This window comes from Chiloscyllium plagiosum, chromosome 14 (assembly GCF_004010195.1).
Source record: "Chiloscyllium plagiosum isolate BGI_BamShark_2017 chromosome 14, ASM401019v2, whole genome shotgun sequence".
Classification (NCBI taxonomy): Eukaryota; Metazoa; Chordata; class Chondrichthyes; order Orectolobiformes; family Hemiscylliidae; genus Chiloscyllium; species Chiloscyllium plagiosum.
This window is the reverse complement of record NC_057723.1, coordinates 63,805,125-63,829,197: the sequence shown is the minus strand read 5'-3', so window position 1 is coordinate 63,829,197 and position 24,073 is coordinate 63,805,125. Positions and strand designations below refer to the sequence as shown.

At 43.6% G+C, this 24,073-nt stretch overlaps 1 protein-coding gene across 4 annotated transcripts in view; it reads left to right on the top strand.

The window, feature by feature from the left end:
- The window catches only part of LOC122556773 (Kv channel-interacting protein 1-like), a 315,700-nt gene that overhangs the window by 278,988 nt on the left and 12,639 nt on the right, over positions 1-24,073 (top strand). For 3 of the 4 annotated variants that reach the window (XM_043703920.1, XM_043703919.1, XM_043703918.1), the window contains exons 5-7: positions 12,771-12,878; positions 14,110-14,214; positions 16,637-16,699. In XM_043703920.1, coding sequence (XP_043559855.1) covers positions 12,771-12,878; positions 14,110-14,214; positions 16,637-16,699 — 276 coding nt within the window. Of the gene's footprint in view, positions 1-12,770; positions 12,879-14,109; positions 14,215-16,632; positions 16,700-24,073 lie in introns of all 4 variants that reach the window. The other variant, XM_043703921.1, reaches the window with a different exon arrangement.

Below are 24,073 nucleotides of genomic sequence, written 5' to 3'. Positions count from 1 at the left end.
GTGACACTCAGTTTGGGTTCTGTCAGGGCCACTCAGCTCCTGACCTCATTACAGCCTTGGTTCATACATGGACAGAAGAGCTGAATTCCAGAGTGGAGGTGAGAGGGACAGCCATTGACATCAAGGCTGCATTTGGCCAAGTGTGACATCAAGGAGCCCTGGCAAAATTGAAGTCATTGGGTATCGGGGGGAATCTATCCAGTGGCTAGAGTCTTACCTGACATATAGGAAGATGGTTATGGTTGTTGGAGTTCAGTTATCTCAACTCCAAGACATCTCTGCAGGAGTTCGTCAGGGTAGGGTCCTCAGCCTAAGCATTTTCAGCTGCTTTATCAATGACCTTCCCTCCATCACAAGGTCAGAAGTAGGGATGTTTGCTGATGATTGCACAATGTTCAGCACCATTCGTGACTCCTCAGATACTGAAACAGTCGATGTCTAAATGCAACATAATCTGGACAATATCCAAGCTCGGGCTGACAAGTGGCAAGTAACATTCATGCCACACAAATGCAAGGCTACGATCATCACCAGTAACAGACATTCTAACCAACTCTCCTTGACATTCAATGGTGTTATCATCACTGAAATCCACACTATCAACATCCTGACGGGGGGTTATCATTGATTAGAAACGCAAAAGGAGTCACACATAAATGCAATGGCTACAAGACCAGGTCAGAGGCTCGGAATGCTGCAGTGAGTAACTCACCTCCTGACTCCCCAAAGCCTGTCCACAAGACACCAGTCAGGAATGTGATGGAATAGTCCCCCCTTGCCTGGATTAGCATAGCTCCAATAAGACTGAAGAAGCTTGACACCATCCAGGACAAAGCAGCCTGCTTTATTGGCACTATATCCACAAGCATCCATTCCCTGCACCCTTGATGCTCAACAGCAGCAGTGTGTACAATCTACAAGGTGCACTGCAGAAATTCACCAAAGATCCTCAGATGGCATCTTCCAAACCCACAACTACTTTCATCTAGAAGGATAAGGGCAGCAGATATATGGGAACACCCACCTTCAAGTCACTTATCACCCTGACTTGGAAATATAATCGCCGTTCTTTCACTGTCACTGGGTCAACATACTGGAATTCTCTCCCTCATGGAATTGTGGGTCAACCCGCAGAAGGTGCACTGCAGCTGTTCAGGAAGGGAACTCACCTTCTCAAGGGGCAACTAGGGACAGGCAGTAACTGCTGGCCCAGCCAGTGGTATCCACATTCCACAAAATGAATAATTTTTAAAAAGTCAGTAACACAGGGTGCTGGCTGGTTGAGGGGTGTCTGAGTGACTACGTGCAGGAACGAGAACAAAAATTGTTGGGAAAATGCAGCAGGTCTGGCAGCATCTGTGGAGAAAAAGCAGAGTTAATGTTTCGGCTCCAGTGACCAGTCTTCTTGAACTAATTGTAGCTAGGAAAAGGGTGGTAGATAGGCTGATGATGGGATAAGGGGGATGAATAATTGATGATTGGAGATGAAACCCAGAGAGAGAGAGCGATAGTTGGACAGATAAAGGAATGGGTGAAGGTTAACTTGGGGAATCAATAGTTGTGAGTGACAGTGTGAGGGAGCAGGACGACATCAGTAAAACAGGACACTGTTGAGTGTCGGGGTTCCTGAGTGACAGTATCATGGAATTCAATCAACATCTGTTGTGTTACAGTCAGTAAAACCGATTGCTGAGGTGTCAGACATGTTGCTGAATGACAGCATGGTGGAGGTGGATTAATATCAGTTGAGGTACAGTCAGTAATACATGGGCCTGGAGGGGTAAAGAGGTTACTGACTGACTAAGGAGATATATTAACATCAGGAGAGATGCAGTCACTGAAACAGATTTCTGTGTAGAAAGAGATGAGTGACAATGTTAGGGAGAAGGATTAAAATGTTTAAAGATATATAATCTATAACACAGGCACAAGTGATTTGACAAAGACAGTGTGAGGGGTTTGATTTATATCATAGAGATGCACTTACTAAGCAGGGTGGTGAGGAGTAGGGGGGAATAAAGTGTGACAGTGTTAGGGAGTTGGAATAACATGATTAGAGATATAGACTGTAGTAAAGGTCACTAGGAAGCCTGGGGGCTAATGAGTCACAGTGTGAGAGAACTGCATAGTGTTAATAAACATACTGTCAATAAAAGCGTGCGCAGGAATGGGCTAAGGGTTACTGTGTGACTGTTTGAGGAAGCTGGATTAACATAAATTGAGATACAGTCAGTCGAACAGGGCTCTGGGTTCAGAATGGTTTTTGAGTGACAGTGTTGGGGAGCTGGATTAACATCAGTTCTGAGGAAGGGTCACTCAACTTGAAATGTTAACTCTGATTTCTCTCCACAGATGCTACCAGACCTGCTGAGCTTTTCCAGCAATTTCTGTTTTTGCTTTTGACATTGTGAGTGAGGAGGGTTAACATCAGTGCAGATACAGTCTGTAACACAAATTGGAGAGGATGATAGGAGGGAGAGGTGTTACTGCTTGACAGTGTGATGGAGCTGAATTAACATCAACAGCAATACAGTCATGAAAACAAGTTGTGGGCATAGAGGGTTTAGAACATAGAACATTACAGCGCAGTACAGGCCCTTCAGCCCTTCAGATTGGTTTCACAGGGTGGTGCAATCTGAAGCCCATCAAATCTATACCATTCCATTCTTGTCCGTATGCCTACCCAATGACCATTTAAATACCCATAAAGTTGGTGAGTCTACAACTGTTGCAGGCAGTGTGTTCCACACTCCTACTACTCTCTGAATAAAGAAACTACCTCTGACATCTGTCCTATATCTATCACCCCTCAATTTGAAGCTGTGCCCCTTGTGCTAGCCGTCACTATCTGAGGAAAAAGGCTCTCACTGCCTACCCAATCTAACCCTCTGATTATCTTATATGTCTCAATTACGTCACCTCTCAACCTTCTTCTCTTGAATGAAAACAGTCTCAAGTCCCTCAGCCTTTTCTCGTAAGACCTTCCCTCCATACCTTCCCTCCTAGTAAACCTCCTCTGAACCCTTTCCAAAGCTTCCTTTCTATAATGCAGTGACCAGAACTGCACGCAATACTCCAAGTGCAGCTGCACCAGAGTTTTGTGCAGCTGCAGCATGACCTCAAGGCTCTGAATCTCAATCCTAACTCAAAACTAATACAGTAATAGCTAATACACCATCTGCCGCCTTAACAGCCCTATCAGCTTAGTTGGCAACTTTGAGGGCTCTATGTACATGGACACCGAGATGTCTCTGCTCATCTACACTACCAAGAATCTTACCATTAGCCCAGTACTCTGCATGCCAGTTACTCCTTCCAAAGTGAATCATCTCTCACTTTTCTGCATTAAACTCCATTTGCTACCTCTCATCCCAGCTCTGCAACTTATGTATGTCTCTCCGTAACCTACAACATCCTTCATCACTATCCACAACTTGTGTCATCGGCAAATTTACTAACCCATCTTTCTATGCCCTCATCCAGGTCATTTATAAAAATGACAAACAGTAGTGGCCCCAAAACAGATTCTTGCGGTACACCACTAATAACTGAATTCCAGAATGAACATTTCCCATCAAGCACCATCCTCTGTCTTCTTTCAGCTAGCCAATTTCTGATCCAAACCGCTAAATCGCCCTCAATCCCATGTCTCCGTATTTTGTGCAGTAGTCTATCGTGGGGAACCTTAACGAACGCCTTACTGAAATTCATATATAACACATCAACAGCTTTACCCTTATCCACCTGTTTGGTCACCTTCTCAAATAACTCAATAAGGTTTGTGAGGCACAATCTACCCTTCACAAAACCATACTTACTATCCCTAATCAACTTATTTCTATCAAGATGATTATAAATCCTATCACTTATAACTTTTTCCAACACTTCACCCACAACTGAAGTAAGGCTCGTAGGTATATAATTTCCAGGGTTGCCTCAACTCCCCTTCTTGAACAAGGGAACCACATTTGCTATCCCCCAGTCTTCTGGTACTATTCCTGTAGACAATGACAACGTAAAGATCAAAGCCAAAGGCTCTGCAATATCCTCCCTGGCTTCCCAAAGAATCCCAGGATAAATCCCATTCAGCCGAACCAACAACTTCTCATTTCCCCTTCTCACTCATCTTAGCTCTTCCTTTAGGTCTTTCCTGGCTACCTTGTAACACACAATCACCCTAACTGAGCCTTCACATCTCATCCTGACATAATTTGGAGTTGCCGGTGTTGGACTGGGGTATACAAAGTTAGAAATCACACTACACCAGGTTATAGTCCAACAGGTTTAATTGGGAGCACTAGGTTTGGAGCACTTGCACCTTCATCAGGTGGTTATAAACTACCTGATGAAGGAGCAGCGCTCCAAAAGCTAGTGCTTCCAATTAAACCTATTGGACTATAACCTGGTGTTGTGTGATTTTTAACTTTGTACATCCTAACATAAGCCTTCTTCTTCCTCTTGACAAGATATTCAACTTCCTTGGTAAACCACTGCTCCTGCACTCAACAACTTCCTCCCTGCCTGACAGGTACATACTTATTAAGGACACAAAGTAGCTGTTCCTTGAATAAGCTTCACATTTCTATTGTACCCATTCCCTGCAGTTTCCTTCACCATCCTATGCATCCTAAATCTTGTCTAATCGCATCGTGATTGCCTTTCCCCCAGCTGTAGCTCTTCCCCTCAGGTGTATACCTATCCCTTTCCATCACTGAAGTAAACATAACTGAATTGTGGTCACTATCACCAAAGTGCTCACCTACCTCCAAACCTAACACCTGGCCAAATTCATTACCCTGTGCCAAATCTAATGTGACTTCGTTCCTTGTTGGCCAGTATTCATACTGTGTCAGAAAACCCTCCTGCACACATTGGACAAACACTGACCCATCGAAAGTACTGGAACTATAGTATTCCCAGTCAATATTTGGGAAGTTGAAGTCCCCCATAACAACTATTGTGTCATTCTGGGTTCTATCGAGAATTATCTTTGCTATCCTTTACTCTACATCTCTGGAACTATTCAGAGGCCTATAGAAAACTCGCAACAGGGTGACATCTCCTTTCCTGTTTCTAATCTCAGCCCATACCACCTCAGTAGACAAGTCCTCAAACGTTTTTCCTCCAGCCGTAATACTGTCCTTAACCAACAATGTCACACTCCCACCTCTTTTACCATCTTCTCTGTTCTTACTGAAACATCTAAATCCCAGAACCTGCAATAACCACTTCTGTCCCTGCTCTATCCATGTCTCTGAAATGGCCACAACATCAAAACTCCAGAGACCAACCCATGCTGCAAGTTCACCCACCTTATTCCGGATGTTCCTAGCGTTGAAATAGACACACTTCAAACCAATCTTTTGCTTGTCAATGCCCTCTTGTGACCCTGAAACCTTATTTCGGATGCCCTTACTCTCAACCTCCTGTATACTTGAACTACAATTTAGGTTCCCATCCCCCTGCTGAATTAGTTTAAATCCACCAGAGGAGCATCAGCAAATTTCCCCCCCAGGATATTGGTACCCCTCTGGTTCAGGTGAAGACCATCCTGTTGTAGAGGTACCATCTACCCTAATTCTCCAGGAATCCAAAACCCTCCCTCCTGCATTATCCCTGTAGCCACTTGTTCAACTCCTCTCTCTCCCTATTCCTCGTCTCACTTGGTACATAGCATGGGCAACACATCAGAGATAACAACCAGGGTTAATGAGTGACGCTGTGGGGAAGGAAGTTTATTATCATCAAGATATGTTACACAGGCCCTGGGGAGTTTCAGACTTAGTGAGTGACAATGTGAGGGAGCTGGATGGACATCCATAGAGATACAATCATTAATACAGGGCTGTGTGGGAGAAAGATTTCTGAGTGACAGTATGAGGGAGCTGGATTAACATAAGTCAAGATACAGTCAATAAAACAGGATTGTTTTGAAGAGAGATTTCTGAGTGACAGTGTGAGGGAGCTAGATTAACATCAGTCAAGACACAGTCAGGAAAACAGGACTCTGGGTGGAGAGGGGTTCCTGAGTGTCACTATGCTGCAGCTGCATTAACCACAGTAGAGATAAAATTTGAAATGTAGAGCATTTGTTGGAAGAGGGTTCACTGAGCGATAGTGTGAGGTTGCTGGATTAACATCAGTACAGATACAGTCAATAATACAGGGCACTCAGGGGAGAGACAATTCTGAGTGACAGTGTGAGGGAGTTGGATTAACATCAATTGAAGTACAGTCAGTAAAACAGTGCTCTGGGTGGAGTGGCGTTCCTGAGAGACAGTGAGATTGAGTTGGATTATCATGAGTAGAGAAACTGTCAGTAACACATGGGACTGGAGGGTAAAGAAGCTACAGAGTGATAGTGTGATGGGGATGAATTAACATGTTTAGAGATATAATCTGTAAACAAAGGGCTGACAAAGTGGATTGACAAAGACAGTGTGAGGGGACTGGATTAACATCAGTTGAGATAGAGTTAGTCACACAGGGTGGTGAGGGGTAGGAGGAATCTAGTGTGACAATGTTAGGGAGCTGGAATAACATGATTAGAGAAATGGACTGCAACACAGAGCAATGGGGAGAGTGGGGATTAATGAGTGACATTGTGAGAGAGCTAGATAATGTCAGTAGACATATAGTCAGTAAAAATAGTGTGCTGGAGCGTATTAGCAATCTTAGGAGTGGGGTTCCTGAGTGATGATGTGGTGCCACTGTATCAGTTGAGATACAGGTCTCTGGTTGCAGAGAGGTTTTGCAGTGACAGTGTGAGGGAGCATGATAAACATCAGTAGAGATACAGTCAGTAATGGGGTTTCTGGCGAGAGAGGGGATACTGAGTGATATTGTGAGGGAGCTGGATTAACATCAGTAGGGATACAATCTAAAGTACAGAGCACTTGGTGGAAGAGGGGTTACTGACTGACAGTGTGAGTGAGTGGATTAACATCAATACAGATGCAGTCAGTAAAACAGATCTCTAGGGGTGAGTGGCGTTTCTGCGTGACCGTGTGATGGAACTGGATTAACATCAATAGCAATACAGTCAGAAAAACAAGATACAGGCACAAAGGGGTTACTGGGTGACGGTGTGTGGGAGGAGAATTATCACTGTTGAAGTGTGATTAGTTACACAAGGCGACAGTAAGGAGTGCCGATGCTGGAAGCTAGAGTCAATAGAAGTGAAGCTGGAAAAGCACAGCAGGTCAGAGAGCATCCAAGAGCATTTGTTGGAAGAGGGTATACTGAGTGATAGTGTGAGGTTGCTGGATTAACATCAGTACAGATACAGTCAATAATACAGGGCACTCAGGGGAGAGACAATTCTGAGTGACAGTGTGAGGGAGTTGGATTAACATCAGTTGAAGTACAGTCAGTAAAACAGTGCTCTGGGTGAAGTGAGAGACAGTGAGATGGAGTTGGATTATCATGAGTAGAGAAACTGTCAGTAACACATGGGACTGGAGGGTAGCAGATAGGCGAGTAGGAACATGGACAGGTTAGGTTAGGTCAGGGAGGAGGAGGGCTGCACATAGAATAAGGGTGGGGGAGGAGGGATTTTGAAGCTGGTGAAGTAGATGTTGAGGTCATATTGGGCTGTAAGCTCCCCAGGTAAAATATAAGGTGTTGTTCCTCCACTTTCCATTTGGCCTCACTCTGACAGTGGAGGAGACCAAGGATGGATATGTCACCGGAGAGGTGGGAAGGGGAATTAAAGTGGATGGCAACTGGAAGGTCAGGTTTATTGTTGCGTGCAGACCCCAGATGCTCAGTGAACCAGTCCCTGAGTTTGGCCTTGGTCTCTCCAATATAGAGGAGACTACTTCGGGAGCAACAGATGCAATAGATCAGGTTGGATGAAGTGCAGGTGAATCTCTGCTGGATCTGGAAGGATTATTTGGGGCCTTGGATGGAAGTGAGAAGGGAGGCGTGGGTAGGTGTTGCACCTCTTGCGGTTGCAGGGAAAGGTACTGGGTGTGATGGAGAAGTTGGTGGAGAGTGTAGAGTTGACGAGGGAGTTGCGAAGTGAGTGGTCACTGCAGAAAGCAGATGGGGTGGGGATGGAAAAATCTTTTTGAAGGTGAGGTCTGATTTTAGATGGTGAAATGTCGGAGGATGATGCATTGGATTCGAAGGTTGGTGGGGTGGTACATGAGGACTAAGGGGACTCTATCCTTATCGTTGTCGGGGGAGGAGTTTTGAGAGCAGAAGTGCAGGAGATGGAGGAGATACGGTTGAGAACATCCTTAATTGCTAAGGAGAGAACATTACAGTCTCTTAAAGTAGGAAATCCAGGATATCCTGGAGTAGAATGCCTCATCCTGGGAGCAGATGTAATGGAGGTGGAGAAATTGGGAGTATGGGATAGCATCTTTGCAGGAGGGTGGGTAAGAGGAGATGTGGTTGAGGTTGTTATGGAAGCCAATGGGTTTGAAATGGATATCAGTGGTGAGTCAGATTCCAGAGATAGAGACGGAGAGGTCCAGGAAGGGGAGGGAGGTGTCAGAAATGGTCTAGGTGAACTTGAGGCTGGGGTGGAAGGTATGAGGGAACTGGATTGACATCAGTAGAGACACAGTCAGTGTTACAATGCTCCAATTAAGAGAGATTTCCAAGTGGCGGTGTAAGGGAGCTGGATTGGCATCAGTAGAGATTCAGCCAGTAACACAGGGTATTGGGGAGAATGTGCAATGCGAAGTGACAGTATGAGGGAATTAAATTATCATCAGTAGAGAAACAGTCAATAACACAGGGAGCTGGAAGGGAATAGGGATTACTGAGTGACAGTGTGAGGTGGCTGAATACACGTCAGTACAGATACAGACAATAATACAGGGAACTGAGGCACTAAGAGTGGGTTCTGAGTGACAGTATGGGGGAGCAGGATAACATCAGTGAAAATATGGTCAGTAGAACAGGGCACAGTGGATGTGAGGGTCATTGAGTGACTATGTCAGGGAACTCAATTAACATCAGCAGGGACACAATAATTAACACAGATTACTTTGCTAAGTAATAGAATGATGAAGTTGGATTAAAATGAATTGACACATGTTCTGGAGGGTTAAAGAAGTTACTGAGTGACTTTGAAGGAGATGCAGTCAGTCAAACATGTATGGGGGGGGTGTTACTGAATGACAATGTTATGCAGAAGGATTAACATGTTGAGAGATTTAATCTGTAACAAGGTGCTGGTGGATTGACAAAGAGAGTGTGAGGAGGCTGGATTAGCATCAGTAGAAAGAGTCAGTAACACAAGATGGTGATGTGATACTGATTCAGAATAGAACATTATGCAGAATCTGATTTAACATCAGTAGAGATACAATCTGAAACACAGAGCACTTTCTGGGAGAGCATTTACTGAGTGACAGTGTGATGGAGATGGATTAACACCAATAAAAATAGTCAGGGAAATAATGCACAGGCATACGTGTCTTACTGAGTGACAATGTGATGGAGATGAATTAACATCAATAAAAATACAGTCAGGAAAACAATGCATAGGTATACATGTCATACTGAGTGACAGTGTGAGAAAACTAGATTAACATTAGTAGAGATACAGTCAGTAACACAGGGTGGTGAGAGGTAGGGGGGATAATACAGGGCACTTGGAAAGAGGCGGCTTTCAGTGACAGTGTGAGAGATCAGGGTAACACGTTGAAATACAGTCAGTAAAACAGGGCATTGTGGACTGTGGGGTTTACTGAGTCACAGTGTGAGGGAACTTGATTAACATCAACTGTGATACAGTCAATAAAACAGATTGCTGGGGAGTCAGAAGTGTTGCTGAGTGACTGAATGATGAGATTAAGTGAGCAACACATGAGTCTGGAGGGATAATGAGGTTACTGAATGACTGTGAAGGAGATGAATTAACATCAGGGGAGATACAGTCACAAAAACAGACTGCTGGGGGGAAAGCAGTGTTACTGAGTGACTTGTTAGGAAGTATGATTAACATATTTAGATATATAGTCTGTAAGAGTTTGACAAAAACAGCGTGAAGGGGTTGGATTAGAATCAATGAGATAGTCAAAAACGCAGGGAGTGAGGGGTAGGGGGGATAAAACATGACAGTGTTAGGGAGCTGGAATAACATGATTACAGATATATACTGTCACACAGGGTGGTGGGAAGTATGAGGATTACTGAGTGAGATTGTGAGGGTGCCTAATAAAGTCAGTAGGCATACAGTCAGTAAAGAATGTGTTGGAGTGGATGAGGGGTTTTGAATGACAGGTTGAGGGAGTTGGATTAGCATTAATCAAGATACAGTCAGTAAAACAGGGCTCAGGTTTGGAGCAGAGTTTCTAAGTGATAGTGTGAGGAACTGGATTAACTTCTGTCGAGTTATAGTCAATCGCACCTGGCTTTGGTTGAAGAGGGGTTACTGAGTGACAATGTGAGGGAGCTGGTTAAACATCAGGGGAGGTACAGTCAGAACCTGATGGATTGAGAGCTTACAGAAGAAAAACTGTGTGACATCTCTGGATAATCTTAGGACAGATACAGTCAGTAACACAGGGTGCTGTTGGGAGAGGGGCTCCCGAGTACAATGTGAGGCATCTGAATTAATGTTAATTGAGATACAATCAGTAATATAGGTCTGTGGTTGCAGAGGGGTTTTTGGGTTAGAGGAAGCAGATTATCATCAGTTGTGATACAGTCAGAACCACAGGGCGCTGTTGAATATGAGGTTACTGAGTGACATTGTGAGGCAGCAGAATTAATGTCAATGGAGATGTAGTGAGTAACAGAGTGTCTGTATCCCTGACACTCACCCTTTTGATCTGTCGGCCAGGGTTCTCTGATTGGGCTAGATTAACAGCCCCAATCAGGGACCTCACTTTATGAGGTCCAGCTGGCTGACCTCATTACAATCACCAGTGTCCATGCCTCTCATACCATTGAACAGCTCTATCAGGACAACCTCAAATGTTTCTGCGCTAAAGAAAACAATTCAGTTTATCCAGCCTTTCTTCAGCTCCATCCCAGCTGGGATGAAGTGCTCCATCCCAGGAAACATCCTGGCAAATCTGCATTGCAACAACGCAAGTTCAGTCAGATCTTTCCAATAGTGCTGTGGCCAGAATTGCAAATAGTACTCCAGCTGTGGCCTAATCAAAGCCCATACAGCTCCAACATGATGTCCCTGATCTTCTAACCTACACCATGACTGATGAAGGCAAGTTTCCCCTATGCCTTCCTACCGACCCTGTTAATCTGGCTTCCACCTTCAGTGATCTGTGGACAAGCACCTCGAGGTCCTTCTGTTCTTCTGAGCTTCTTACTGTCTTGCCGTTTGTTGAATACTCCCTTGTCTTGTTCCTTGTTCCAAACACATCACCTTATATTTATCAGGATTACATTCTATCCGCCACTGATCTACCTTTCTGATCAATCTGTCTATATCCTCATAAAACTTAAGACCTTCTTCATCAGTGTCAACCACTCAGCTAATTTTTGTATTGATACACTGTACACAGACCTCCCAGTGTAGATAGACTGTACACAGACCTCCCAGTGTAGATAGACTGTACACACACCTCCCAGATTAGGAACGCTGTACACAGCCCTCCCAGTGAAGATATGCAGATCAAATGTTTTGCCTGGAGTGTCGGAGGTTGAGGGGTGACCTTTATAGAGGTTTACAAGCTTATGTGTGTTCATGGATAGGATAAATAGACAAAGTCCTTTCCCTTGGGTGGGGGGAGGGGGGGTCCAGAACTACAGGGCATAGGTTTAGGGTGAGAGGGGAAAGATATAAAAGAGACTTAAAGGGCAACATTTTCACACAGAGGGTGGTACGTGTATGGAATGAGCTGCTAGAGGAAGTTGTAGAGGCTGGTACAATTGCAACATTTAAAAGGCATTTGAATAGGAAGGGCTTGGAGGGATATGGGCCAGGTGCTGGCAGTGGGACTAGATTGGGTTGGGATATCTGGTCGGCATGGACGGGTTGGACCGAAGGGTCTGTTTCCGTGCTGTACATCTCTATGACTCTATGACTCTAAAGACCTCCTAGCATAGATACACTGTACACAGACCTCCCATCGTAGATATGCTGTGCACAGATCTCCCATCATAGATATACTGTACACAGACCTTCAGTGTAGATACACTGTACACAGATGTCCCAGCATAGAAATGCTGATCACAGACCTCCCAGTGTCGATATACTGTATATAGAACCCCTGGTGTAGATACACTGTACACAGACCTCCAAGTGTAGATACACTGTGTACACAGACCTCCCAGTGGAGATACACTGTACACAGACCTCCCAGTGTAGATACATTGATCACAGATCTCCCAGTGTAGATACACTGTACACAGACCTCCCAGTGTAGGTACGCTGTACACAGATCTCCCAGTGTAGGTACGCTGTACTCAGATCTCCCAGTGTAGGTACGCTGTACACAGACCTCCCAGTGTAGGTACGCTGTACACAGACCTCCCAGGACCTCCCAGTGTAGGTACGCTGTACACAGACCTCCCAGTGTAGGTACGTTGTTCACAGGCCACCCAGTGTAGGTACGCTGTTCACAGGCCACCCAGTGTAGATACACTGATCACAGACCTCCCATTGAACCTCGTTCTTTCTGACAGAAGCTAGAAAACAAACTGAATGGTTGCCTCTGTCTTCTGTGATGTTCAAAATTGGATTGGTTCCTTTAAAACATTTGACCAAATGCACAGGCCCCCAACTGGCTTGATTTGTGTTGATTATCAAAGGACACATTTATTCTGTGATCTTCTAATTTCAGGACTTTGTGATGGCTCTCTCAGTGTTACTGAGGGGTACTGTTCATGAGAAGCTCAGGTGGACATTTAACCTCTATGACATTAATAAGGATGGATATATCAACAAAGAGGTATGCAAAATTAAACCAGCAAATACCAGAAATATTATTTAACTTACCGAGCAATGTTCAAGCCAATTGTGATACTGTATCATACTGATATATGGAATATTAGTATATTGAAGGAATGGTCTTAAGTGGGAGCTACAAGGATGGTCCTCAATGAAAAATTAGTCTACTCTAGGAGTAGTCTTCAACATGGAGTTAGTGTCTAGAGGTATGATCTTCAATGGGTATACTAAAGAAATGATCTTCAATGAGGAGTTAGTCTGCTCAAAGGATGGTCTTCAGTGAGGACTTAATGAATAAGAGGAATGGTTGTAATGATGAGCTAATGTACTGGAGTAAAAGTCTTTTGTGATTAGTTAGTGTATTGAAAGAATAATCTTCCATTGGAAAGTAGTGAACTACAGGGCTTGTTTTCAATGGGGGGTTAGTGTACTAGAGGGATGGGTCTTCAATATGAAGCCCTTATACTCGATGATTGGTCTTCAGTGGGGAGTTAGTGTACTAGAGGGATGGTCTTCAATATGAAGTGCTTATGCTCAATGATCGGTCTTCAATCAGGATTTAGTATACTAGAGGGATAATCTTCAAAATGAAGTCCTTATACTTGATGATTGGTCATTAATGGGGAGTTAGTGTACTAAAGTGTGGTCTTCAATGGGGAATTAGTATACGAGAGGAATGAACTTTCTAAAATATTGGAAGGATAGTCTTCAATGATGAGTTAGTGTACTGAAGGAATGGTCTTAAATGGGCAGTTAATGCACCAGAGGGATAGTCTTCAATCAGGACATAGTGCACTAGAGGAGGAGTCTTCAATGGGGAGTTATTGTACTGGAGGGATGGTCTTAATACAAAGATCTTGTCCTGAATGATTGGTCTTCAATGAGGTGTTAGTGTAGTACAGCATGGTCCTTAATGAGGCATTTTTTTGATTTAATTAGCTAATTAGTTCACATGAGGCTGCAGATTTTCTCTCTGAAAACTGAAAAATATCAATTCCATGAAAGAAGAATGAATAAGCTATCTAAATAAGGAAGATAATTTTAATGGTCTTCAATGGGAAGCAAATGTACTAGAGGATATGTCTTGAATGAGGAGTTAGTGTATTGGACAATTAATTTTCAATGGAAAACGATTGTAAAAGTGGATGATCTTCACTATAGCGTGAGTGTAGTAGAGCTGATTGTGCCTCAATTTAGGAAAGTGTCTGAACTTGCTGTTCCTGAAACTACAGGAGATGACTGACATTGTGAGAGCTATCTACGACATGATGGGGAAGTACACCTATCCTGTGCTCAAGGACGATGCTCCACGCCATCATGTGGACGTCTTTTTTCAGGCAAGTTCTTTCAGAGTTTAACATTACCAGAATGGGTTCGCTGTAGTGGTCTGAATGAGAGCGACTTGTTCGACCTTTCCCCTTGGGCCCCAGGTTTAGATTCTTCTTACAATGATGGAATTGTTTTGTGGTTTGGATATGTCAGGGATCTACTCAGTGGGTTTGTGTGACCATGCAGAGACCCTGCTCCAGTCACAATTGTTCCCGAGAATGTCGCTGCTGTGAGGGTTATTGGTTATTCTGAGGCAAGTGGCAGTGTATCTCATCATTTATCAGCTGCAACTAGGACTGTGACACATAGTTGAATAACAGGGCAGCAGCAGCTATGTTTCAAAAGGCGCTTTATTACTCAGGGTACACTTGACAAGGCCTGAACTCCAGGAAACCTGCATCTTATTTATTTTTCTCCTTAGATCAATGTTCCCATGATCCCACATGGTGGCACTACTGGACAAGCTAGATCTCAGAATGAAATCAGACTTGACAGATCATTTTTTTAAGATTAATTAGTTCACATGAGGCTGTAGAGTGATTATAGTTATCTTAAAGCAGAATAAAATCATAAGCTGTTTCCTCACAATAGCCACTGCAGAGTCTCAAGTACAGGAAAATTATGCCCTGTCTCAACTTTTTAGGATTCTACTTAACTGACCTCTTACAGTTTTTTTTATCATGGACTGTAGAGACAATTCGATATGTCCTTTCCAAATCTGAGAATTTAAACTTTCTCAATTCTGATAACCTGCAGACTTCAAACCAAACTCTCCTTACAAACTAATCACTTTAGCTGAGGAAACTGGTTCCCAGAACCACCCTTAAACCCCTTCCTGGAGAGAAACTGGACTTGTTTTGAAACTCAACCAATCTGGTCTCCTAACCTAAACTGAAAACAAAGTTAACAGTTGTAAATCCAATAAAACAAACATGTTTCTAGCTTTAATGATTATTATGGAAGTGCTCTCAAAGTCCTCTCTTTTTTTATTGTGAAAGAACATTATTAACAGAAACAATTAATACCCATCTACGTCTATCTTGAAAACAAATTTCCATTAATGATATTAATATATTTGTAAGTTATACGCCTTTCATCATACTATGACCAACCTTCAACTCTGTTTGGGATTGCGGTCTAAATTCCAATTTCATGCCTTTTTCTTAACAGCTGAGTTTAAAATGTTTCTGATAGAACCAATTCATTGGTGAGTTCAATGATTTATTTTTGGCATGTTCTATGGCTATGGAAGTGATGAGACTGATGGATTGATTGTCAGTATCATGGCTTACAAGGATAGTGCTAGTTATGCTCAGTCGCCTTCAGAACCCTCTTACTCTGAGCAGCCACTTCATGGTTATGTCCCAGCACTCACATCTTACATAAATTTGGGTGGCTCCATGGTTTAAGAGAGATCTCCCGTTCTCTGATCCCTTACCTGTGGCAGTCATAGGTATGACCTTATTGTATGGCTATGTCAGCCCACTGAAATGGGTGAGCTGCTGCCACTGATGATGTAAATTTCTTCCACCATCTTCTTTAAATATAAGGAACCATGGTATGTGGTGTGGCTGGGGGAAACCACTTCCTGGTGTAACTGGAAGAGCCCTTTGCAATTAACAAGATATAGTTTATTGCATGTTAGCAACTAGTGACAGCTTTCATTGATATGATAGACATTGTTGCAGAGAACTTGAGTGTTGCAGAGAACTCAGTGTTAAGATCTTCAAGGTACCAAGCTATTCCATCCACAAGTCTACATGATATCATCACAATGGGTGGTGTTTATGCCACTCCCTTTCAGGTTTAGCCCACCCATATACAGATGTAACTACTTATATCTGGGTACTCAGTGTGCGTCAAGCTCTTGCGCAGATTGTGAAAATTGCTGCCTGCACCAGCATTTATTGCCCATTCTGAGTTGGCCTTGAGAAAGTTGTGGTGAGCTGCCTTCTTGAACCACTGCAGTTAATTACCGTGTGCTGTAGGTAAACCCAGAATGCCGTGAGGGAGGGAGTTCCAGAATTTTGACCCAGTGATGATGGTGGGCACAGTGACATATTTTGTGATTTGGCGATGGTGCTGCAGTCTTTTTGTCCAGTCCTGTTGCTGGTAATAAACACAGCTAGACTAGCATTCTTGTTCAATTTCATAAATGTTTCAAATGTAAATCTACACCAAGATTGTTTCATGCATGGACTAGACCATAGAACATAGAACATAGAACAATACAGCGCAGTACAGGCCCTTTGGCCCTCGATGTTGCGCCGATCCAAGCCCACCTAACCTATACTAACCCACTCCAAACGGTCTTACCTTTGCATTTCCAGTGCGAGCAGCAGCGAAGGTAAGACCAGTGGAGGAAGTATCTGTGTGTTCCTTATGGAAGCATTTCTTAACAATCTTTCATATCAATCTGTACCATCACAGAAAATGGACAAGAACAAGGATGGTGTGGTAACGATGGATGAGTTTATAGAATCTTGCCTCCAGGTAAATCTCTATGTAATTATTCTTACAGTCACAGTTTGCATGTCTAATTGTACTGATAACTACAAGTGTGATTACACTGGCAATCACACCTACATGTGACTCACGGTCACAGTGAGAAGTGATTGTACTGACAATCACGGCATTTATGTAGTTTTAGTTGCGCTTACAAGTGGAAGTATACTGACAGTCACACTTACATGTGTCATTTCTTAACAATCTTTCATATCAATCTGTACCATCACAGAAAATGGACAAGAACAAGGATGGTGTGGTACATGTAAGTATAGGGCGACTGCCCCCCCCCCCAATATCTGCAGAATCGTTTTCCGCAGTTTCAGTTACCCGTGGTTTGCCGCGGCCCGAACATATTATAGGGAACCTTCCAGAACCAGGGCCTGAGGACTGCCAGGAAGGTAAATTTCCCATTTTAAATGAATGGGTTCGCTCCTATCCGCAGTTTTGAGCTTCCGCAGTAGGTTCTGGAACGTATCTCCCATCAGGGGCACTACTGTACCGTTCTACCCAGCTAGAATTGTGGAATCATAGAATTTTACAGTAGAGAAGAAGCCCATTTGACCCATCATATCTGTACTGGGTCAAAAAGTAGCTATCCTGCTAATCCCATTCTCCTGCCCTATCTCCATAGCCCTCTAAATTCATCACTTTCAAATATTTATCCAGCTCTCTTTTGAAATCCCCTACCGATTCCATTTCTATCACTCTCCCAGGTAGTACATTCCAAATTCGAACTGCTGTCTGAGTAAAGCAGTTTCTCCTCATCTCACCTTTAGCTCTCTTGCTGACAATCTTGAAATTGTAACCCTGAATACTGACACCCATGAGTGGAAACAGAATATCCTTCTTTACCCTTTCGAAATAATTCATGATTTTGAACACTTCAATAAGGTCACCTCTTAATCTTCTCTGCTGCAAGAAGAGGCAGCTCAATTTCTGTTATCTTTCCCTCTAGAGGTGTACCATCACTTATTTGCTTTTGCACTCTATGCCCCTATTTATAAACTCATGGATTCTCTAAGCTTTCTTAACAGCTATTTCAACTTGCCTGGCCACATTCAGAGAATCATGCATGTAAACCCTTTGCTCCATTACTCATCTCAAAGTTGTACCTGTGTTGTGTCTCCATGTTTCGTCTTCCAAAGTGCACAATCTCACATTTTCTTGCATTAAGATTCGTCCGCCAGGTGTTTGCACATTTGGCCAACCTGTCGCTGTCCTTCTAGAGTCACCCAGCATCATCCTCACGATTTATTATTCTGCTTAGCTCAGTGTTATCTGCAAATTTACAGATTTTGCCCTCAACACCCATCTCCAAACCATTTGTTTAATCAGAGAAAGCAAGGTGCCAGAAGTCAATTCCTGAGGAACACCAGATAGATTAGATTAGATTCCCTACAGTGTGGAAACAGGCCCTTCGGCCCAACAAGTCCACACCGACCCTCCAAAGAGTAACCCACTCAGAGCCATTCTGCTCTGACTAATGCACCTAACACTATGGGCAATTTAGCATGGCCAATTCACCTGACCTGCATATCTTTGGACTGTTGAAGGAAACCGGAGCAGCGGGAGGAAACCCATGCAGACACGGGGAGAATTCCACTGAGACAGTCACCCAAGGCTGGAATCAAATCTGGGTCCCTGGCGCTGTGAGGCAGCAGTGCTAACTACTGAGCCACCGTGCTGCCAATTTCCACTTGTTCCCAACTTGAGAATCACACATCTATACCTACCCTCTGTTTCCTATGTTTCTGCCAACTTCTAATCCGTGCTGCCAAGGTATCATCAGTCGCAAACATTTCTAATTTGCTAATCAACCTACCATGTGGCACCATATCAAATGCTTTCCGAAAGCCCAATAACATCTGGCCATAAGGCTCTGGTCAGACCACATTCGTAGTGTCATGTGCAGTTTTCGGCCCCACATCTCAGGAAGATTGTATTGGCCTTGGAACATGCTCAGAGGAGGTTCACCAGAATGGTCCCAGCAATGAAAAGCTTAACCTATGAGGAACTTGTGAGGACTTTGGGTCAATACTCGATGGAGTTTAGAAGGATGAGGGGGAATCTAATTGAAACATGCAGCATACCGAATGGCCTGGACAGAGTGGATGTTGGGAAGATGTTTCCATTGGTAGGAGAGACTAGGACCCGAGGAAACAGCCTTAGAGTCAAGGGAAAACCTTTTAGAATGGAGATAAGGAAAAACCTTTCTTCAGCCAGAGAGTGGGGAATCTATGGAACTTATTGCCACAGCAGGCTGTGGAGGCCAGGTCATTGAGTATATTAAGACTGAGGTAGATAGGTTCTTGAGTATCAAGGGGATCAAGGGTAACAGGGAGAAGGTGGGAGAATGGAGTTGAGAAACTTATCTGTCATGATTGAGTCTGCTCCACCACTCAATGGGCCGAATGGCCTAATTTCTGCTCCTATGTCTTGTGGTCTTATCTACTGTATTACCCCATCCGCTGCCTGTGTCACCTAATCAAAGAACTCAATCAAATTTGTCTGACTCCAGGATGCCAGGGTCAAGGATGTCTCTGAGCAATTGCATGAAATTCTTAAGAAGGAGAGTGAGCAGCCAGAGGTCGTTGTGCACATTGGTACCAATGACATTGGTTGAAACAGGGATGAGATTCTATGGAGTGAGTAAAGGGAGTTTGGAAAGAGGCTGGAAAACAGGACCTTGTGGCTAGTACTCTGAGTTACTACCAGTGCCACATGCTAGTGAGGCAAGGAATAGAAGGATCAGACAGATGAATGTTTGGCTAAGGAACAGGAGCGGGGAAAGGGTTTCAGGTTCTTGGTTCATAGGGTCTCTTCTGGGGCAGGTGTGACCTGTACAAGAGGGATGAATTGTACTTAAACTGAAGGGAAACCAATATCCTTGGAGGGAGGTTCACTGGTGCTACTGAGGAGGGTTTACACGAGAGTGGCAGGGGGATGGAAACCAGAGCAGCAGGTCAGCAAGTGGAGGGATTGAGGGGAAGGTTAGAACCAATAAGTCTGAAAGGAAGGACAGGCAGAGACAGGTAAATGAGCACAATGGGACTGACAATCTGAAGTATGTTTATTTCAACACAAGGGGAAGCACAAAAACTTAAAGCCTGGAGCAGTACATGGGACTATGATGTTACAGAGACTTGAGTTGAGAGTGGGACAAGACTGACTGCTCAAGGTTCCAGGGTTTCTTTGATTTAAGTGAGGTAGAGAAGAAGATAAAACAGGTGGAGGAATGACGTTCTAAACTCAGAGAGGATGTACTGGAGAGTTCATCCACTGAGGCAATATAGGTAGACCTCAAAAATAATTGGGTGCAATCTCTCTGATAGGATTATACTATAGACCCCCAAACAGTCACCTCGATATTGAGGAACAAATATGTTGGCAGATTATGGAAAGATGCCATAAGAACAGGGTTGTAATAGTGGGTGACTTTATCATCCCAATATTGACTGAGATTTCTTGAGGGCAAGAGGCTTAAATGGGGCAGAATGGGGGCCACACTGGACTTATATTGGCTAATGAGCCTAGTCAGGTGACCGAGCTTTCATGGAAGAACAATTTGGAAACAGTGATCACAATTCTTTATGTTTTGAAATAGCTATGAATAAGGATACGTTAGGACCTGTGGGAAGGTACTAAATTAGGGGAGGGCAGATTACATCAGTATTAGGCAGGAGCTAAGGAGTGTTAATTGGGAGGAGCTGTTATGTGGGAGTTATTTAAAGACCTGCTTGGAGAGTTCAGAACTGGCACCTTCCATCAAGGAGGAAGGACAAGGATGGTAAGGTAAAGGACTCATGGATAACGAGTGGGATTATAAATTTAGTCAAAAGGAAAAATGAAGCATATGTAAGGTTGAGGAAGCTAAAATCAGACACGACCTATGTGGAATATAAAGAAAGCAGGAAAGAACTCAAGCAGGGAATTAGGAGGGCAAGGAGAGGCCATGAAACAACCTTGGCAAGTAAGGTTAAAGAGAATCCCAAGGTATTCTATATATATATATATATATAAGAACCAAAAGGATAACTAGGGAGAAGGTAGGATCACTCAAGGATAAAGGAGGGAACTTGTGCTTATAGGCAGAGGATGTAGTCGAGATTCTAAATGAGTATTTTGTGTTGGTATTCACCCAGGAGAAGGGTATGGAAGATAGTGAGATTGGTGTGGAGTATTCTAATATGCTCTGGCATTTTGAGATCAAGCAATGTTATGTTTGATGTCCTGAAGAGCATTAAGGTGGATAGGTCCTTAGGGCCTGATGGTATCTACCCCAGGTTATTGAGACAGACAAGAGATGAGATTGCTGGGGCCTTGACCAAGGTCTCTATGTCCTCGCTAGTGACTGGAGAGGTCCCTGAGGACTGATGAGTAGCTAATGTTGTTCCTCTGTTCAAGAAGGGAAATCCAGGAAACAATAAACCGGTGAGTCTCACATCGGTGATTGGGAAGCTATTAAAGAGAATTCTGAGTGATAGGATTTAAATTCACTTGGAAAGGCATGGCCCACTTAGGGACAGTCAGCATGGCTTTATGCAGGGCAGGACATGTCTTACTAATTTGATTGAATCTTTGGAGGAGGTGATGAAGGTGCTTGATGAGGGAAGAGCAGTGGATGCTGTTTACATGGATTTTAGTAAGGCTTTTGACCAGGTCCCTCGTGGTAGGGTCATCCAGAAGATTAGGATGCATGGGATCCTCGGTGCCTTAGCCATTTGGATTCAGAACTGGCTTGCTCATAGAAGGCAGAGGGTAGCGGTAGAAGGATGTTTTTCAGCCTGGAGGTCAGTGACTAGTACTGTTCCGCAGGGATCCATACTGGGATCTCTGCTGTTTGTGAAATATCTAAATAATTTTGATGAAAATGTAGATAGTGAATTAGTAAGTTTGCAGATAACATAAAGATTGGTGGAGCTGTGGATAGTGTAGAAGGTTGTCAAAGGATACAGCAGGATATAGGTCAGTTGCAGATACAGGCAGAGAAACGGGCAGATAAGAGTTTAATCCGGGCAAGTGTGAGGTGCTGCTGTTTGGGAGATCAAATGTTAAGGAAAAGTATACAGTTAATGGTAGATTATGGTGGAGTGCTATGGTTCAAGTCCATAGGTCCCTGACAGTGGCCATGCAAGTAGATGGGGGGTAACGAAGGCGTATGGCTTACTTGCCTTTATTGATCAGAGCATTGGTACAAGAGTCAGGATGTCATGTTGCATTTTTATAAGACTTGGTTCGGCCACACTTAGAGTATTGCATTCAATTCTGGTCACCATATTACAGGAAGGATGTGAAAGCTTTGGAGACGGTGCAGAAGAGGTTCACCAGGATGCTGCCTGGCTTAGATGGTATGAGCTAGAAGGAAAGGCTAGAAAAACTCAGGTTGTTTTCTCTGGAGCAGTGGAGGTTGAGGGGAGACTGGATAGAAGTCTATAAAATTATGAGATGCACAGGTAGAGCTGACAGTCAGCTCTAATCTAATACTAGGGAGCATGCATTTAAGGTAAGTGAGTGAAAATTCAAAGGAGATGTGAGGGGCAAGTGTTTTACACAGAGATCGGTAGGAGTCTGGAACATACTGGTGGTGGAGGCTGATACGCTGGGACCATTTAAAGGGCTTTTAGATAGACACACGAATATGCAAGGAAAGGAGGGATATAGACTAAGGTCAGGCAGAAGGGCTAAGTTTAATTTGGTATCATGTTCAGTCCAATATCATAGACCAAATGGCCCGTTCCTGTCCTATATTGTTGTATGTTCAATGTTCTGTTGTTTGTGTTCTATGTTTTATGAGTTGACCTGCCCTTGACAAAGTCATGTTGACTGTACAGTAATAACATATTTTTCTCTGTGTCTGTATTTACCTTCTCCTGTATTGTGGTTTCTATCCATTCTCCCACTATTGATGTCAAGCTGAGAGGTCTGTAATTTCCTGGGTTATCCTTGTCCCTTCCTTAAATTACTGTGTCATACTTACAATCCTCCGGTGCCCGGAACACTAATCCTGTGTTCAGATATGCCAGCAGGATTTCTGTCAACGGCTCCACTATTTGCTTCTTTACTTACCCCAGCAATTCGGGATGCATCCCATTCAGACCTTGCAACTTCTCTCCCTGGAGTGTTGCCAGCCTTTTTAGCACCTGTACTTTATCTATCTCTAAACTGCTCAGTTGCTCAACACCCACATTTTCAACAATGCCATTGTCAGTATCTTCTAATTGAATAATCACAGAAGGAAAATATTAATTTAGTATAAATGAACAATCACACTTCATGTGTAATCACAGTCACACTTAGATGTGTGATTGTATGAACAATCACACATACATATGTAATTGAAATCACATTTAGATGTTAATTGTATAAAAGTGTGTAATTGTACTAATCATCATGCCAACATGTTTAATTGTACTGGCAGTCACATCTATATGTGTAATTGGACTTACCCTCCCACCAATATGTGAAGGTTTACTGACAGTCTTACCCATACACTAACTCCTTCACTTTGAGTGTGACATTTGGGAGTGACCCACAATTTGTAACTTATGCACTGCACACTGGAGTCAACACCAAACTTTAGGTGAAATGAGGGGTGTTCGATCACAGCCTGCGAATATAGCCCAATTCCTACTTGACAATTCAGCGATTGAGCTCCATGACCACTTACTGCAGTGGGTGAAAACTTCACACAATCCTGGAACAGGTAGAATAAAAATAAAGAACTGAAGACGATGGAGATCTGAAACAAAAACAAAATGCTGGAGAAACTCAGCAGGTCTGCTAGCATTTGTGGTTGACAGAGTCATCAGCCATATCTGACCCATTTCCCACACCCAGGTAAATAGTGCGGTGAAGAAGGCATATGGCGTAGTGGCTTTTATTGGTAGAGGAATTGAGTTCAGGAGTACTGAGGTCATGTTGCAGTTGTATAAGACTCTAGTGTGGCTGCATCTGGAGTATTGTGTGCAGTTTTGGTCGCCATACTATAGGAAGGACGTGGAGGCATTGGAACGGGTGCAGAGGAGGTTTACCAGGATGTTGCCTGGTATGGTAGGAAGATCGTATGAGGAAAGGCTGAGGCACTTGGGGTTGTTTTCATTGGAGAAAAGAAGGTTTAGGGGTGACTTAATAGAGGTGTACAAGATGATTAGGGGTGTAGATAGGGTTGACCGTGAGAACCTTTTTCCACGTATGGAGTCAGCTATTACAAGGGGGCATAGCTTTAAATTAAGGGGGGGTAGGTATAGGACAGATGTTAGGGATAGGTTCTTTACTCAGCGAGTCGTGAGTTCATGGAATGCCCTGCCAGTAGCAGTGGTGGACTCTCCCTCATTATGGGCATTTAAGCGGGAATTGGAT